Source organism: Pan paniscus, chromosome 8 (assembly GCF_029289425.2).
Source record: "Pan paniscus chromosome 8, NHGRI_mPanPan1-v2.0_pri, whole genome shotgun sequence".
NCBI classification, from domain to species: Eukaryota; Metazoa; Chordata; class Mammalia; order Primates; family Hominidae; genus Pan; species Pan paniscus.
The window spans coordinates 73,848,175-73,867,216 of record NC_073257.2 but is presented as its reverse complement, the minus strand read 5'-3'; the positions used below and the strand labels follow the sequence as shown (position 1 = coordinate 73,867,216).

General features: G+C 37.3%; 1 protein-coding gene across 7 annotated transcripts in view; it reads right to left on the bottom strand.

The window, feature by feature from the left end:
- The window catches only part of CABCOCO1 (ciliary associated calcium binding coiled-coil 1), a 103,739-nt gene extending 102,474 nt beyond the window's left edge, over positions 1-1,265 (bottom strand). For 2 of the 7 annotated variants that reach the window (XM_008955801.4, XM_034930635.3), the window contains exon 1: positions 723-1,234. Coding sequence is in view for 3 of the 7 variants with exons in the window: in XM_055092880.2 (XP_054948855.1) it covers positions 856-930 (75 nt within the window). In the remaining 4 variants the exon portion in view is untranslated. The other 5 variants (XM_034930637.3, XM_034930636.3, XM_055092880.2 and 2 more) reach the window with 4 other exon arrangements.
- Positions 1,266-19,042: the final 17,777 nt, after the last annotated feature.

Below are 19,042 nucleotides of genomic sequence, written 5' to 3'. Positions count from 1 at the left end.
GAGGAAAAAAAAACTTCCTAGGAACAATCATAACAGACTCCGTGTGCAAAGATTTAAACTTTTTTTTGTAATATCTGGCACGGCAGATGTGTTCTTAAAATCTCAGGATATTAAGTTTATGAGTAAAGTTACTTAAAACCGATTTATTATGGAAAGCTGGTGATGGGAGGGGCCTAAAGATCAACCTTTTGTCACACAGGAAGCCACTGGTGTCCAAGGAGATTAAATAACTTTCCTAAAGTCAAGCTGATGAGCAACTAAAGCCATAACCAGAGAAGATTTTCCAGCCAGTGTCCTTTGACCTGTATTTATTTGTTTAGGAAAATGGCAAAATAATGGAAACACCAATCTTCTAATATTAATCAGTCCATCACCAGTAAACAGCTATTATTTCATGACACCTTTTGAGCAATCGCAACACTGTAATCATTACAGAATTAGTAGCAATTTCAAAAAGAGACTGGCCCATTTAAAAATCTGAGATTACTTATTTTACCTAGAATTAAAAAAAAAACATGAAAAACCAAAAAACAAAACCTGCGGTAGAAGCGCGTGGTTATGAGGGCGTTTGGGCACGGAGCCGTCCAATGGAAGAATTCATACATTTAGACCCGCTGGCAGCGTGCACGGCGCGCCGGGGCCGGCTGGGGGGCGCCGGGCTGCAGAGGGTGTCGGGGACCCCAGCGCAGCTCCCAGCCCCGCCGCCCTCCCAGGCCGCTCACCAGCCGGGGCCAGACGTGCGGCGCCTCTTCGGAGACCGGATTTGGCTCGGCCGCGGACTCCGCGGACTGGGAATGAATGCTCGGAGGTCGCTGGTACCGGCACCGGTACCGGGAAGGGAAAGGGACGGTGTACCTCCGATTCGGGCGTGGTTCCCGCCGGGGTCGGCCCTGCCGGGGTCGGCCCCCAGGGAGTCGTCCCCTGCGACATCGCCGCAATCTCGGCCGAAAGAAGCGGCCCCTCGTCACCTAGGCAACTGGGGTGGGGCTGGCGTCCCTGGGCCTGGGAACAGATCCCAGCGGAAGGCGGCGCTGGGCCGAGCCTCTGCCCGCCGGGTACAGGGTTGGGGACCGCGCAGAGGAGCAGGAGGCCGGGAGGGAGGCCTACAGCAGCCCGCTACGGAGGCCCTGAATCCTCCGGGAGAGACAGAGTCTTTCCTGTTAGTAGGAGTGAAAGTGGGGAAAAGGCAATTCAAGTAGTAGTAATTTAAATGAAATATGTCAAAGTACCTAATGCTAGCACATTGCAAGTTTCAACAAATATTAAAGTAAGATATATTATTAGAACTTCAACCACTGATTGATGTTTGATACTAAGCAATCATTGTAAATTTTAAAGTATCATGATGGTATTGTGGTCATGTTTAGAAGGAAAAATATGTCTTTATCTTTTAGAGATACATTCCGAACAATTTAGTGATGATGAAATGATATAAAATATGTGATTTATTCCAAAATAATGAGGGAGGGGCACAGGAAATGAGTGGTGGTATAGCAGATGAATCTAGATTAGGCATGTGAATGGAAGGGGTTCGATCTTTAATAGTGCACTTAATAGTACACTAGAAAGAATAGTACACAGGAAATGAGTGGTGGTATAGCAGATGAATCTAGATTAGGCATGTGAATGGAAGGGGTTCGATCTTTAATAGTGCACTTAATAGTACACTAGAAAGAAAGTGTACTATTCTCCTTTTGTATATGTTCGAAGAGTTCCACAACAAAAGCATTTACAAACAATAAGAAATATTACGTAGCAGCATGGGTATTCTTGACTTCTTTGGATGATCAACGCCTCCTTTGAAAATGAAATGTACTTGGCTTGTATTTACCTGCATGGAGGTTGCTATGCACGACACTTCCTGTGAAAATCAGACATCATTTAAGTGCTTCGGTTTCCTCATCTGTTAAATGAAATAACAGTATTGGCCTCAAAACATGACTGTGAGGATTGAACAGATTAATATATATATGAAAATGTTTATATCAGCCTTGACACCTAGTAGTGGTCTGTGTTTGATATTATTAGTGTTAGTATTAATATTGTGCTTCCCCTGATGTTAGTCCATATTGTAGACAGCTGCCAGGATAATATAATATTTCATCATGAACCTCTCCTTTATATTAGCCCATTGTCTTTTAGACCAAATATAACACATTAGCTTTATATAACCTCATGATAATTTTGCCTTTCCTTCAAATTGTCTCATAGTTCAAAGTATACAGTTTGTACTGTCAACCTGTGTTTATGAGTTGTCTCTAGTCTTGTAAATGTATGGCCCATCTTTTCAAGTGGGTTTTACTGTTTCCCTTGTTATTTTCACTTCTGAAGGAGCTAGTTTAGTTCTCAGTACAAAGAATGCATGCAACAATACATTTATGAATTACAACCCCATTTCAATAGGACCGTATTAAAATTTCTTCAATTGGTGAAAATATAGTCACTTTTTAGTGATTGCTAGAGTTAGTACAAAAGCCACCACTCATTACAGTGCTTAATCTTTTTCATTCCTTCCTTCTGATCGCCACTCCAAAGAAATTGAAAATAGCTGGTCACCTTCTTCAAGGTAAGGACTCTACCATAGTCCTTGAATTTAGTGTTTGATAAAATGATAAAGCATTTATTTCTCTAACGTGGAGTTCCAGTTTTCTCAAAGATTTGGTTTACTTTTCAGGCGTTTAATTTTGCTGCCATTTCTTTGACAGTTTTTAGGTTTTCTTCTCCTGTTTTTGGTTTTGGACCCCGGAACTAGATGCAAAACTCCATTAAAGATGGAATCAATTCTAACAGTAATAGGATGGTTACCTCAGGGAGAGGGGAATTGTTTTGTAGGAATTACAATTTTACTTTAAAAAATTTAATGTTGTAATTTGTTAGAGAAGTCAGTTTTGAGGGGGTAATTTAATTTTTTGGGACACAAATGTTTTGCTCCGTAAGAAGTGATGTTGAAAACCCATTAGCCTGAAGGTTACTTTTAATTTGCACAAGTTGAAGCTGATTTTAGCCTCCCATTTCTTTTGTAGGTAGGTGCCAACAAGAAAGACAAATCTCAGTAGGTGATATACTTTCTTACGTGGAAAGGTCAGTTAAGTCCTCCCTTCTAGGTCTCTTTTGAAGATAAAGGCCTCTAACCAAAGCCTGCAAAATTCCATTTGTTATCTTAGTCTATTGTTTTAGGACTGGAAGAGAAGAGGAAGCATATGGGTCTAGTTCACAGTTATTTTTTTAAAAGACCACTGACTTTTACCACATCACATTGAAATGTGGGATAGCTTGATATTACTTGATCAATTGAATTCAGGTTCCTGTTCTAAAGAAAGTTTTCCAATCAACATATCCATAAACCTGTGAGTGGCACAACACTTTATAAATAAAATCATGTTCTCTTGAAGAGGGGCATTTTCACAATTTTACCAGTTTAACCAAGTATTGAATGTTTAAAATAAAGCATACTTTTAAATGCCAGGAAAACACTCAAGAGGGGCCTAGATAATTTTATAATGGATATTGACAGTCCGGTGTGGCAATATTTGGCAATGAATACTGACAGATTTTAACTGTGTTCTTAGGGTGGGTAAACATTTCTACTGCATTCTTCATGGTTCCTGTGTCTCTCGCTCATTTTAAATATGATGAGGTTCTTCAACAATAAACAAAATAATGCCATTAATGAGATTAATGACATGTTAGTAGTTCCAACACTGTGATTCCTGAGGTCTTCAATCTATTAAGTGATAGATAATGATAATCTTAAGAAGATCAGGCAGGAAACAATTCAGTATGCCCCTAAATGGTAATAAGAGATCTCATCATTCTGGAGATCGAATTTAGACAGCACATTGTTTCTTGCCTTGAGATCCATGAAACTTGATAGATGTAGAATGAAAAAAGACTAAAAGCAATTTAATTTGTAAGTAATTGCATTCACTTTTGGTTACATATTTTATTTTTAGCAAAGAAAGTATTCCAATAGTTAACCAATTTTGAAATGTATTTAAAGTTTTCTTAACCTTTATCTAATCCTTAAATCTGATCTTCTCATTTCAACCAGGTACTGTAGTCTGTTCAGGTCATATGTGAGAACATTGTGAAGTCTTACCTTCATAAAACACACTTAGGACATGATATAGTAAACATACCATAGTTTACATTCTAAGAGTGAGTAATTATTGTGGGGTGGGATAATGATTTCCAGAAAACAGTTGGTATAATGCTATTTTGAGAATATTTATGTAACACTAATTCTTGTCTTCAAAACCGTCCGTTCCCATTTTGGGTCCATATGTTTGTCCCTCTTTCTCTAGTCACTCCCTTTAAAATGGATCCTTCTGCTCTTCAGATGAAACTTAAGTCCTTTTCCCAAACCAGACAATACTATCTTTTCCTACTACAGAGATCTCTTTAAGATAGTTTTGTGACATTTTCCTTTCCTTCCTGATTAAAATATTGAAAAAGTAGTCCCTCTCTTATCATCTCTCCTTACCCACTCCAGCTCTGTAATCAGTCTCTCATCTCCTTACCTCTCCGAAGCCGACCTCCCCAAAATTGCCACTGGTTCCTGTCTTTCTTAGTATGTGGACACTTTTCGCTTGCTCCTCATATCCACTCTCTCCCCGTCTCCGCTTGGTCTCGTGCCAACCTTTATGGGTCCCATCAGCTAATTTTGCCACATTCCTTGCCCTCTGACTTGTGGTTGGGTTTTGCCAATGGGAGCGTCACCACGGGGTTGGAAAGTGGAAGAGTGAGATCAGGGTATTTATTCTCCCAGTCCCCTCTCTGCAGGATTACAGATTAGAAGTAGCTGGATACCTGCACCAAAAGCCCTGAAGGCCACCTTCTGTCCTTCAGCCCCTTCCACAGCTAGAGCCGTCTTGGGATTTTGGTAACCATCCCTCCCCTCGCCTCTTCAGGCCTAGAGGTGGTAATGGCTTCCTCTTGCTGCTGTTGATTTTACTTATGGCTGCCTACCTGTTTGTGAACAGTTCCTTTAACAAGCTCTCCTCAGTTACCATATTTGTGCTGTTTCCTGCTCGGACTTTGACTGATTTTAGCAAAAACTAACTCCAAAACATTTAGTAAGGAAGATGTCTGGCTTGTTCAACACCGTTGTTATTGCCCACTGCTTAGTTGCTGTGCAGCGAGCAGTATTGTCTGTAAGTGACCCTGGGTATTTATTGTGGATTTCTTGCACAACTGTCTAGGTAGGGCTGCACCCCAGCCCACCGTTTTCTCCAGCTGGAGGGGCTGCACCCAATTACCCTCAGGACTGATGGCAGACAGTGGGGACTGTAACTACCCATGGGAACTGTGTTATGCCTGTCTTAGACAGCTGGCTGTCTCAGACAACTTGTGTAGATTGGTGGTTCCCCAAATCTTAACTTTCCAATGTCAAGCAGACTGTGTAGTATAGTCCCCCTGTTGACAAGACTCATTTAAAATTTGCGCTATAAAAAGTCAAAAGAACAGCTCCTGGGCCCTGGCAAGCCTTTCCATAGACGCTGGGGTGTGTTTGGGAAACAACAGTGCCTTCCTTTTTTGTTCTTTCTGATCCTGGCCTTGAAGCTTTGACCTTTCACAATAAAACCTATCCCATGTCATAGGATGTTGTGAATTTGGAAACTACGAGGAGTATACATGGCAGGGGCTGCTGCTTGTGGAATGCGTGTCGTTCATACATTAACTTGTCCCAGCACATTTAGATTCATAATCTATATTTGCACACGAGTCTTATTATTTCCATTTACAGATTGTTCTTTATGGTAGTATTTACGTTAGTATTTTCATCACTCCTTTTATGCTTCAGTGAACCACTTTTAGGTCACTGATCCATGTTTGTGAACTGGTAGTTTAATGCAAAAAACAAGGTAACAATCCTAAGCAGGGACATACGTATTATGTGAAAATACTTCAGCTGAGAAAACACTGCACCCTGTTTCCAGAATGTTAGCCAAGGTAGACTGACCCAAATTCCTAAAGCAAAGGCAGGATTTTTAAACAGATGATTTGAGCTAGCCATAAAGAATTTTTGTAAAAATCAAAATTCATCCTGCACTTTAAATTTGCAAAATATCTATGATCAAACGGTTTCACAGATTTTTTCTTTTTTCCTTCTGAAACTGCCTAAAAGTCACTGGGTGCCACTTAATTAATGGCAGGGGACTCCGTTGCTCTTTGAAGACGTTTTTGAAGAAACCTCTTCTAGGAGATTCTGGGAAGTGCCTCGACTGAACAACTATTGCCCTCTTCTCTGCACCACTTTCCACCCCCCAACTTTGAAAAATAGCAATTCTAGTTTTACCTGTTTTACATAACAGCTTCTTATAAATTTTGTTAGAAGGAAGGATTTTGAGCTTTAAGAAGTTTAAAAGCCACTAGATAATCTCTAAGGAAGCTTCATCTCTGAAAATTCTGTTGTGATATAATTTCCCAAAGAATTCATTGCCTGAGACATTCACCTTAGCAAATACAAAGCATTACTGTTATTAAACATTTCTGGTGTATTTGCACATTTATAATTCCAGGGAAATGAAATAACATGCATTATTTCATCTAATCAGCTGACTTGCACTAAGAGGTAGATAGTATTATTTTTGTTTTGCAGACGAGGACACTGAGGTTCAGAGGGCCAAGGTAACTGACCTAATGTCTCATGGCTAAGTATGTGGCAGGCAGGCACAGGTATTAACTAGTTTCTATGATTCTGCAGCCCGTCCACTCTGCGCGCTATGCCATGCTACCTCAGCTGTGTGGCGTGCTCAAGACCCTGGCCGGGTTGATGAAATTTATCTCTGGAGTCTTTCCATTTCTCCTTCAATGCCTCTCCTCTCACCCCCTACTCCCCACTTCCCCAAGGCCTTCACAATAATTGCTAATCCATTTAGTGTGTTTCTCTTGTAGGTTATCAACCCAGGTATATAGTCATAACTAAAGTATGAGATGATATGTCTTATCATTTACCAGGAGGCATTCGTTTTGTTTTGTACTAGGAGACTCTTGAAGATGGAAAATTCTTTTGCAGCTCAAATGAACGAGGTTTTAATAGAGGATTGCCAACTTGTGGGGCTTATATTTTCAAAACAGAAGGTCTTTTCTGGTGCCTTCAAAGACTTCACCTGAGAGACAGCTTTATTCCCCTTACTAGTGTCAGAAGCTGTTATGATGATTTCTTCTACCCTCCACAAAATCTGTTACAGTGCTTTGCTAAGCATCCAATAAATGGTAGAGCATGATGATGGAAAAAGTAAATTAATCAGTAGAAAATATTCTTGTAGCTATGGTTAATCTTGATTCTAGTACACTACATGGATTTTTTTTTTTTTTGAGACAGGGTCTCACTCTGTTGCCCAAGCTGGAGTACAGTGGTTCAATCTTGGCTCACTGCAGCCTCCACCTCCTAGGTTCAAGTGATTCTCCCACCTCAGCCTCCTGAATAGCTATGACTACAGGTGCACACCACCTGTTAGCTTGGCTAACTTTTGTCATTTTTAATAGAGAAAGGGTTTCACCATATTGGTCAGGCTAGTCTCAAACTCCTGACCTCAAGTAATCTGCCCACCTTGGCCTCCCGAAGTGCTGGAATTATAAGCATGAGCCACTGCGACCGGCAGGAAAAATTGAAATATTATTTTTCTACATAGCTAAAAGGTCCATGTGCCTTCTTTTTGAATGAAATGCATTTCATGTGCCTCAAAGCTAGGTTAAGCATTTACATGAGAGAAATTCAGGGTGCCATTGTGCAGCTTTCAGAAGATTGTAACAAATGATCACAGGATTTACTAGTCATTTTCTATTTTATTTTATTTTATAATAATAGAAGTCATTAATTTTGGAAGGAAATAGACCATTTGCCTATGTGTGCTGGAAATGTAGGTCTGTAAAGAGCATGAGAAGATTATATATGATATTTCTGAAACTAGAAATCATAGTCTCTTGGTGGTTAATGGTTGGTCTCCAGCCTGTTATTTTGATGATAGTCTCATCATGCCCCTTATGGTGCCACTCATGGTCACTGGTACACAGATAGGCATAGCTTTGGTGCAATTTAGAATAGTGAAGGTTGAGGAATATTTTTGACCTGCTGAGAAACCTTAGGAAAAATTACTCTATCTCCGTTTAACATTGATGATTCTTCTCAGAAAATTTTTAAACAGTTCCTTATGCTAAGGAATACAAACTTAGAATGTTTGCACAGAAAAACAAAAGTAGACAATTGGAAAAGAGAAAAGAAGGGAAGCTGGATGGCAGAACAGAAGTGATGTTCAGACTTTGGACAGAGAAAATGGAGTCAAATGGAACATCTGAGTCAAAACCACCATGACATGAGATCACACAGCTGTCATCAGGAATCATATGAGATTAGGCCACAGAATTCCAGTAGATTCTGCTTTGCTCAGGAATTACCCTTGTAATTACTAGGAAGGTCACTAGGAAAATGCCCTTTTTGGGACCTGCATCCTCTAGACAAATGACACTCTGAAATGAGACTTTTTTTCCCTTTTGAGCATTAGACTTAAATTGATGCCATGGCCATAAATGCAAAGCTGACTGATGCAACTTGATTGCAATTCAGCAGATGAATTAGGTAGTGGAGATATGTTTAAAGTATACATTCTTAAAGTCTTGGTGGGTTGCTCTTGCCTGGGCAGTCTTCTCCTGAATGTCTGGCCATTCTTGATGTGGCAGCCTTCCCATCAAATCTTGGGCCATACTCAAGAAGAGTCAGACTACTCGATGGACTCCATAAGTGGGAGACTCAAGTGGTCACTGGTACAGGGTCCAAGGACAGCTTGAGACAGCAGAGCAGAATATGCTTCTGATTTCGTGTTGCTGTTGCATCCTCTAAAAACCATTGGCAAAATTGCTGTTCCTTCCTTGACTGGACAAAGAAGGGCCCGTTTTTCTTGTGGACACATAATGTTGCAATAATTTTTCTCTGGCAGCAGCATATGCTAGATGAAACATTGTAGACTTTAGCTTCTGTCTTTGCCCAGAGAGCTGTCCCTTTCTTCCTTATGCAAACCCTAAATCCTGGGGGACACCAATGAAGCTGGCTTGGGTTGTATCCATACATGGAGAGTCAAACTCCTTATTAAGTCCTGGTTTCTAACTCCACCTTTAGTGATTAGTGCTTAATTATACTATTACATTGAGAATCAGGAACAAAAAAATGGAGTAAAGAATTTTTTTCCACAATTTAAGACCAGGTAAAATTGCTGAAAATGCACACTGAGACATTTTCCTATTATCATGCATTCATCCAACAAATATTTATGGACTACTGTATAGGTATCAGGTACTATTCTAAGCATTGTCAACAAAAGAGGCAAAAACTCTGTCCTCTCAGAAATTCTATTCTGATGAGTTGAAAAATCTGTATTCTATCTGAAGATTTACGAACTTGCTAATTATTATTTTGGAAGGCATCCTGTCTTTGTGACTCTGAGGAGTTAAGATCTACAAAAAGCCTAATTATATGTGATTTTTTAAAAACTGGAAATCCTGTGGGCTGATGGTTAATAGTTTGTTTAGCAAGTGGGAAAAATTGGGCAGATTGAGGAGATCAGAAGTGTGGGGTTAAGAAAATCAAGGAATGTTGCAGTCTTGAATAGGACAATCAGGATAGGCCTCAGACAAAAGATGAGAATTGAGCAAAGTGTATCATCGCTATTATCATAACTAGCATTCTGGCTAAGTGCCTTTTGTGTGTTTCTTTCTTAAACCTTGCAACAGATATGGACACCAAGGCTTAAAGAAGTTAATTATCTACCCAGTATTACACAGCTATTTAGTAGAGACAATAGAATTTTAACTCAGGACTACCTGATTAAGAACCCAAGTTACATACACTGTACTGTCTCAAAGCAGTAGCTTACAAACTGTATTTGTATTTATAAATACAGATCACCAGGATATTATTTATTAGCTTTTAAAGCATCTATTGTTAACCATATTTTCATACTATACTTAAAAGCACATACTTAAATATATTATAGTCCACATATTAACATATTGGAGGGACCCAGCTTACTAAACTGTGTTAGGTAGGTACTTTTTGCAGGTGTGCAAACGTTTTTTCATCTTTATGCATTTGAACAGTATGTAAATGTTTCCTTGGCTAAGGGTGTTTTAATTTTTCATGATGTAAAAAAAAATCAAGCCTTAGCATGCCTGTTTACATAAAATTGCTTAACAGCTCAAGTATAGCATGGAGTAGAATCAAGTATGTCTGGTGGTTATATGTTCACATCGTAGTGGAATCATTGGCAACTCATTAACAAGGGAACCTATAACATATTTATATAGTGTGGTATTAAAGGTATTTCTAGTGTTACTAGGTTTAGGTGCTTTTTGCCTGCCTTATTTTGAGAAAAGCTGGGATACAATTAGTGATTACACCTTGATTTTATTTTAAGGTCTGAATTACGTAATTGAAGTGTATCCTGAGACAACTAGGGAAGGTTTTCGGTTTTTTTTTTTTCAAAGTATCATTTGTAATTACTTACGTAGTTCAAAAATTCATTTTAGTACTATGAAACCAAGTCAGAATATTGAAATAAATTTGATGTTGAGACTGATGTGGCTGGAAGAGTCTCATTACACTAGCTTGATAAACAAATGTATGTTACAATAAGTAAATGTATGTTTATAGTTATAATAAATACATTAAAATATACTGTGGACAATAATTTATATAAATAATATAACACGTTCATTTATTTACCTTTGAAGTTTAATTTTTTAAACATTAGCAAGGGAGATGAATGGGGTAAAATCCAGTGATGTAAACATGAACATGGATTTCTAAAATGGCAACTACAGTAATCCCCCCTTTTCCATGTTTTTGCTCTTCATACATGTGGTGCAGTGCAATAAGATATTTGGTGTGGGGCGAGGGGAAAGAGAGAGAGACTACTTTTATCTAACTTTTATTACAGTATATTGTCATAGTTGTTCTATTTTGTAGTCATTGTTACTTTCTTATTGTGATTAATTTTTAAATTAAACTTCATCATAGGTATGTATATGTAGGAAAAAGCAGTATTTATAGAGTTCAATACTACTTGCAATTTCAGGCATCCACTGGGAGTCTTGGAATGTATCCCTGAAAATGAGGAGTGTCTACTGTTCAAAAGGAAATAGAAAACATAGATTGTGCACATACTTGTTTTAACTGAAGCTAAGGAATATTGCACGTTTTGTGAAAATAAATAGTCCAATGACCAAAATAATCTGTTTTCTCGGCTGGGCGCAGTGGCTCACATCTGTAATCCCAGCACTTTGAGAGGCTGAGGTGGGCAGATCACCTGAGGTTGGGAGTTCGAGACCAGCCTGACCAACATGGATAAAACCCGGCTCTACTAAAAACACAAAATTAGCCAGGCGTGGTGGCGCATGCCTGTAATCCCAGCTACTCCAGAGGCTGAGGCAGGAGAATCACTTGAACCTGGGAGTTGGAGGTTGCGGTGAGCCGAGATTGCCCATTGCACTCCAGCCTGGGCAACAAGAGTGAAACTCTGTCTCAAAAAAAAAAAAAAAAAAAAGAAAAGAAAAAAATTGTTTTCTCTCACCTATCTTAATCTGTATAATTGTACCATTAAAGGAAGTAAAATAATATGAAAGCCTTCACAATTTCATTTCTCAGATAGATGACTAAACTTGGATAGGGATAATTGCTGGAATGGTGGGGGTAAAGGAAAATTCACTTGAGTTTAAGATTGCCTCTTCTATGTACACAGACCCTGTCCTTCCATTCACTTGCACACCTACAACTAAGTTCTTTCTGTAGAGTTTTTATTAGTTTTCTTTGCTTGATTGTTAGTGTCTTGTTTTTTTTTCAATCAGTGTTAAGTTGTCGTAAGTTTAAAATAATAGGTTACAAGATGTTATTTGCAAGCCTCATGGTAACCTCAAATCAAAAAGCCTAGAACAGATACACAAGAAATAAAAAGCAAGAAATTAAAAACATACAACCCGAGAAAATCACCTTCACAAAAAGGAAGACAAGAAAGAAAGAATGAAGAAAGAGAAGACCACAGAACAACCAGAAAACAAATAAAATGGCAAGAATAAGTCCTTATTTATCAATAACAACATTGAATGTAAATGGACTAAATTCTCCAATCAAAAAATGTAGAGTTGTTGAATGGATTAAAAAAAAAAAGACCCAATGATCTGTTCTTGCAAAAAATATACTTCATCTATAAAGATACAAATATACTGAAAATAAAGGGATGGAAAAAGATGTTCCATGCAAATGGAAACCAAAAAAGAGCAGGAATTGCTATACTTATGTCAGACAAAATGGATTTCAAGACAAAAAAATATAACGAGACAAATAAGGTCATTATATAATGAGTTAAGGGATCAATTTGTCAAAAGAGTATAACAGTTGTAAATATATATGCACCCAACACTGGAGCACCCAGAAGTATAAAGCAAATATTAGAACTAAAGGACAGATGATTGTATAGACCCCAATACAATAATAGCTGGAGGCCTCAACACCTACTTTTAGCATTGAACAGATCATCCAGACACAAAATCAACAAAGAAACACTGGACTTAATCTGCACTATAGACCGAGTGGACCTAATACATTTTGACAGGACATTTCATTTGATGGCTGCAGACTACATATTATTCTCCTCAGAACACGAGTCATTCTCAGGGTTAGCTCATATGTTAGGCCACAAAACAAGTCTTAAAAATTTCAGAAACATTAAAATTATATTAAAGATCTTCTCTGACTACAGTGGAGAGAAATCCATAAAACTGGAAATCAATTACAAGAGGAATTTTGGAAAGTATACAAACACATGTAAATTAAACAATATGCTTCCTAATGACTAGTGGGCAAATGAAGAAATTAAGAAGAAAATGTAAACATTTCTTGAAACAAATGAAAATGAAAACACAACATACCAAAACTTACGGAATATAGGAAAAGCAGTACTAAAAGGAAAGTTATAGTAGTAAGCACCTACATCAAAAAAGGAGAAAAACTTCAAATAAACAACCTGCTATGCATCTTAAAGAACTAGAAAAGCAAGAACAAACCATAATAAAATTACCAGAAGAAAAGAAATAGCAAATATTAGAGCAGAAATAAATGAAATTGAAACAAAGAAAACAATAAAAATCATGAACAAACAAAAGTTGGTTTTTTTATTAGATAAAAAAATTGACAAATCTTTAGCCAGACTAAGAAAAAATAGGGAAGACCCAAATAAATAAAACCAGAGATGACAAAAGAGACATTACAATTGATACCGCAGAAATTCAAAGGATCTTTAGAGCCTACCATGAGCCAGTATATGCCAATAAGTTGGAAAACCTAGAAGAAATGAATAAATTCCTAGACACGTGCAATCTATCAAGATTAAACCACGAAGAAACCCAAAACCTGAAGACCAGTAACAAGTAATTAGACTGAAACTGTAATAAAAAATCTACCAGCAAAAAAAGCCTGAGACCCTATGACTTAACTGCTGAATATGACCAAACATTCAAAGAACTAATACAGATCCTAATGAAACTATTCCAAAAAACAGAGGAGGAGGGAACTCTTCCAAACTCATTCTATGAGGCCAGTATTACCCTGATACAAAAACCAGACAATGACATCAAAAAAAGAAAACTACAGGCCAACATTCCTGATGAACATTGATGCAAAATCCTCAACAAAATACGAGCAAACCAAATTCAACAACATATTAAAAAGATGATTAATCATGACCAAGTTGGATTTACCCCAGGGATGCAAAGATGGTTCAACATATACAAATCAATAAGATACATCATATCAAAAGAATGAAGGACAAAAACCATATGATCATTTCAATTGATCATATTAAAAAGGATGGGATAAAATTCAACATCCCTTCATGATAAAAACCCTAAAAAAACTGGGTATAAAAGAAACATGCCACCAGACCATGAAAGCCATATATGACAGACCCACAGCTAGCATCATACTGAAAACTGAGAAAAACCGAGAGCATTTTCTCTAAGATCGGAACAAGAAAAAGATGCCCATGTTCGCTATTGTTACTCAGCATAGAATGTGAATCCTAACTACAGCAACAAGAGAAAGAAATACAGGGCATACAAGTTGGAAAGGAAGAAGTCAAATTATCCTTGTTTGCATGATATGATCTTATATTTAGAAAAACCTAACTTTCCATCAAAAGAGTATTAGAGCTGATGAAAAAATTCAGTAAAGTTGCAGGATACAAAATCAACATAGAAAAATCAGTGGTATTTCTATATGCCAACAGGGAACAAACTGAAAAAGAAATCAAGAAAGTAATCCCATTTGCGATAGGTACAAATAAAACAAGATGCCTAGGCATAAAAGTAACCAAAGAAATGAAAGTTTTGTATAATGAAAACTATAAAACATTGATGCAAGAAATTGAAAAGGACACAAAGGAAAAGATATTCCATGTTCATAGATTCAAAGAATCAATATTGTTAGAATGTCCATACTACCCAAAGCAATCTACAGATTCAATGCAGTCCCTGTCAAAACACCAATCACATTCTTCACAGAAATAGAAATAATAATTCTAAAATTTATATGAAATCGCAAAAGACCCAGAATAGCCACAGCCATCCTGAACAAAAGGAACAAAACTGGGGGAATCACATTACCTGACTTCAAATACAGAGCTGTAGTAACCAAAACAGCATGCTACTGACATAAAAATAGACACATGGACAAATGGAACAGAATAGAGAACCCAGAAATAAATCCATACATCTACAGTGAACTCATTTCAACAAAGGTGCCAAGAACACACGGGGAAAGGACAGTCTCTTCAAGAAATGGTACTGGAGAAAACTGAGTATCCATTTGCAGAAGAATGAAACTAGACCCCCATCTCTCACTGTATACAAAAATCAAATCAAAATGGATTAAATACTTAAGCCTAAGACCTCAAACTATGAAACTACTAAAATAAAACATTAGGGAAGCTCTCCAGGACATTGGTCTAGGCAAAGATTTCTTGAGTAATACCCCACAAGCATAGACATCCAAAGTAGACAAATGGGATCATGTCCAGTTAAAAAGCTTCTGCAAGCAAAGGAAACATTCAACTATGTGAAGACAACCCACAGAATGGGGAAAATATTTGCAAATTGTCCATCTGACAAGGGTTTAATAACCAGGATATATAAGGAGCTCAATTAACTTAAGAGGAAAAAAAATATAATAATCCAACTTAAAAATGGACAAAAGTTCAGCTGGGTGTGGTGGCTCATGCCTGTAATCCCAGCACTTTGGGAGGCCAAGATGGGTGGATCACGAGGTCAGGAGATGGAGACCATCCTGGCTAACACGGTGAAACCTGTCTCTACTAAAAGTACAAAAAAAAAAAAAAAAAAAAAAAAAAAAGCCGGGTGTGGTGGCAAGCGCCTGTAGTCCCAGCTACTTGGGAGGCTGAGGCAGGAGAATGGCATGAACCCAGGAGGCAGAGCTTGCAGTGAGCTGAGATCATGCCACTGCACTCCAGCCTGGGTGACAGAGTGAGACTGTGCCTCAAAAAAAAAAAAAAAAAAAAAAAAGACAAAAGTTCTGAGTAGACATTTCTCAAAAGAAGACATACAAATGGCTACAGGTGTATAAAAAATGCTCAACATCATTGATTGTCAGAGAAATGCAAATCAAAACTACAATGAGCTGTCATCATATTCTAGTTAGAAAGGCTTTTATCCAAAAGACAGACAATAACAAATGCTGGTAAGAATGTCGAGAAAAGGGAACCCTTTACACTGTTGGTGGGAATGTAAATTAGTATAACCACTATGGAGAACAGTATGTAGGCTCCTCAAAAAACTAAAAATAGAACTACCATATGATCCAGCAATCCCATTGCTAGGTATATACCCAAAAAGAAAGGAAATTAATATATCAAAGAGATATCTGCCCTCCCATGTTTATTGCAGCACTGTTCACAATAGCCAAGATCGGAAGCAACCTAAGTGTCCATTAGCAGATGAATGTATAAAGAAGATGTGGTATATACACATAATGGAACATTATTCTGCCATAAAAAGAATGAAATTCCGTCATTTGTAACAACATGGATGGAACTGGAGGTCATTATGTTGAGTGAAATAAACCAGGCACAGAAAGACAGACTTCACATGTTCTCACTCATTTGTGGGAGTTTAAAAATTAAAACAATTGAACTCATGGAGATACAGAGTGGAATGATAATTACCAGAGGCTGGGAAGGGTGGGGAACAGCGGGGAGGGGGAAAGTGAGGATTGTAATTGGGTGCAAAAATATAGCTAAATAGATTACATAAGATACAGTATTTGATAGCACAATAAGGTGATTACAGTTAATAATTTACAGTACATTTTAGAATAAAGGAATGCAATTGGAATGTTTTTCGCACAAAGAAATGATAAATGCTTGAGGTGATGGATATTCCATTTACCTTGATGTGATTATTAGACATTGTATGCCTGTATCAAGATATCTCATGTAACCCATAAATACATACGCCTGCCATGTACCCATACAAATTAAAAATTGTAAAAAGTCCACTTACTTACATAGGTGGAAAGTAGTTGTTTTTTGTCAGTGATACAAGGGGTGAGCATTCATAATATTATTTCCATAATTAGTACTTTGGCCACTAGAGAGAATTGTCTTCAGTGGCCGATTAATATATTGAGCATGGTTTCACTTGTATGGAAATCATGTCTTTTAATTTTTTTAATTGAGACAGGGTCTTGCTGTGTTGCTCAGGCTGAAGGACAGTGGCATGATCATGACTCACTGAAGCCTTGAACACCTGGGCTCAAGTGATCCTCCTGCCTCAGCATCCCAAGTAGCAGGGACTACAGGCACATGCCACCACACTTGGCTAATTTTTAAGTATTTTGTGGAGACAGGGTCTTACTATGTTGACCATGCTGGTCTCAAACTTCTGGCCTCAAGTGATCTTCCTTCTTTGGCTTCCCAAAGTGCTGGGATTATAGGGATAAGCCACTGCACCTGTCTGGAAATCATGTCTTGATATGGGGCAATTAAGGCATAAAAATTTAACCAATTTTTATATTGCATTAGTGGAATTATTGAAATAAGTATGAGGTAATAAGAAAAAGACAAATCTCCCACCCCCATAGAAAAATAAATAAGAAGGTAAGTGAGAGTATCTCAAAAGAAAAAAATAATGAAAAGAAAAACATGAAAAGTGTTCAACTTCACGAATGTTGAAAGAAATGCAAGCTAAAACAATCATAGCTCCTCTTGCCCTTCAACAGTAGCAAGCATGGGGGCAGGACAGTCTCATGCACTTTTTGTGGGCATGTGCATTTGTAATATTTCTGGATGTTCATATGACAATATGCATAAAAATTTATGCATACTCCTTGACAATATGCATAAATTTTTGCATACTCCTTGACTTGGAAATTATATTGCTAGAAATGTGTCTTAAGGACATAATCATAAATGTCTGCAAATACACCTATAATTTTTAGTCTAACATTGTTTATAATTGTAGGGGAAAAGGGAGAAATAAGGTAATGTCCAGTAATGGGGTAATGATAAAGTAAATCAAGTCAGACTCATAAAATGAAATTTTAGATGGTTACAAAGTATCACGTTTTAGAAGTTGTTAATGATAAATTAAGAGAATACATGACAAAGTAAGATATATACAACATGATACTCATTTGTGTATCTATCTGTATAATTATAATATATATTTATTTAATGGAAGAACTAGAGGAATGTCTAAAATATTAAATGTCTTTGGGTGATTTTTTTCTTGTTTATTTGTACTTTGCAAGTTTTCTACAATATATATGCAATGTTATTTTTTACTTCTTAAGAGAAATTTACAAACTCACACAAGAATAGAGAGAGTAGCATAATGAACTTCTGTGTAGCTATTCCTCCCATTTCAACAATTATCTACTACACTTCTTTAAAAAGAAAAAGGAAAAATTTTTTTACCAGTTCAATTACCCAGAAACCATTGTGCTCAAACCTCCTGGAGCAACTTATTAATTGTAATTCTTCATAAAGAATTTGTTATATTTTCCCTTGAAAAATGTTGTGTTTCCACTGCCCAAGTCCTGGTTTTCAAAGCTTTGGTCTACTCACCAACAATGTTTGTATGAGAAAGCTAGAAGCATTTCAGTGTTGTTAATGAAAATAGTAAATCAATAATGTGATTTCTTATTTTTTTATGCCAGTAAAAAACACATAGGTTTTCTGGCAGTTTATTACTGTTTCCTTGAACACATAAACAAGAAACTTAAGAATAATAAGATCTAAAAGGTGATGTAGCCAGTCGTGTGTGTGTGTTTGCTATCTCTTTTCATCTAAGTTAGGGATCAGAGCAGAACCTGGTAAAACACATTTCAGTAAAAGGGCTGTCTCTCTGTGCTCTGCAATCAGTTTTGGGAGCACTTTCATTCTTGAGTTCAGAATTTGAAATATAGTCTGTGCTATGCAAGCAGATGTTTATAAGGAGCTTCTCGAAGAAGGCAAGAACCGTGGGTGCCCCAAAGGATTATGTGCCTGCATGCCAAAAACAGACTCCTGTGAGTTTAAGTATTTTCCCCATTGAAGCATAAAAGATACAAAGAGGTGCAACAACCACCATTTAGTGTATTTCCAACTAAAAACCTCACCTCTAGACTCGTGTGTTTCTACTGAGCTTTAAAGGCGCATTTTTCACAGTGTGTGTTAGTGGGAGTGTGTGCATATTGATGGACTAACTCCTCTGGTGAACTTTAATGTGTGCTATTTAAAAAAATCCTGGATAACTTACTTTTGGAAAGTGGAAATTGTTTATTTCTTTAATTTCTGCAAGGCCCAATGTTGTGGTTCCAATACACTGGATATAACTGGACCATAAAAATAATAAATGCATGACAACATGAGTATAAACATAATAAATGTCATGCATTCACATGGCAAATTGTCAATATCTATTGACATTTGTTCTTATGGCATCTATTAAGGCCACACCATATTTATTAACTTTGGTTTGATTACACCGCTCCATTAAC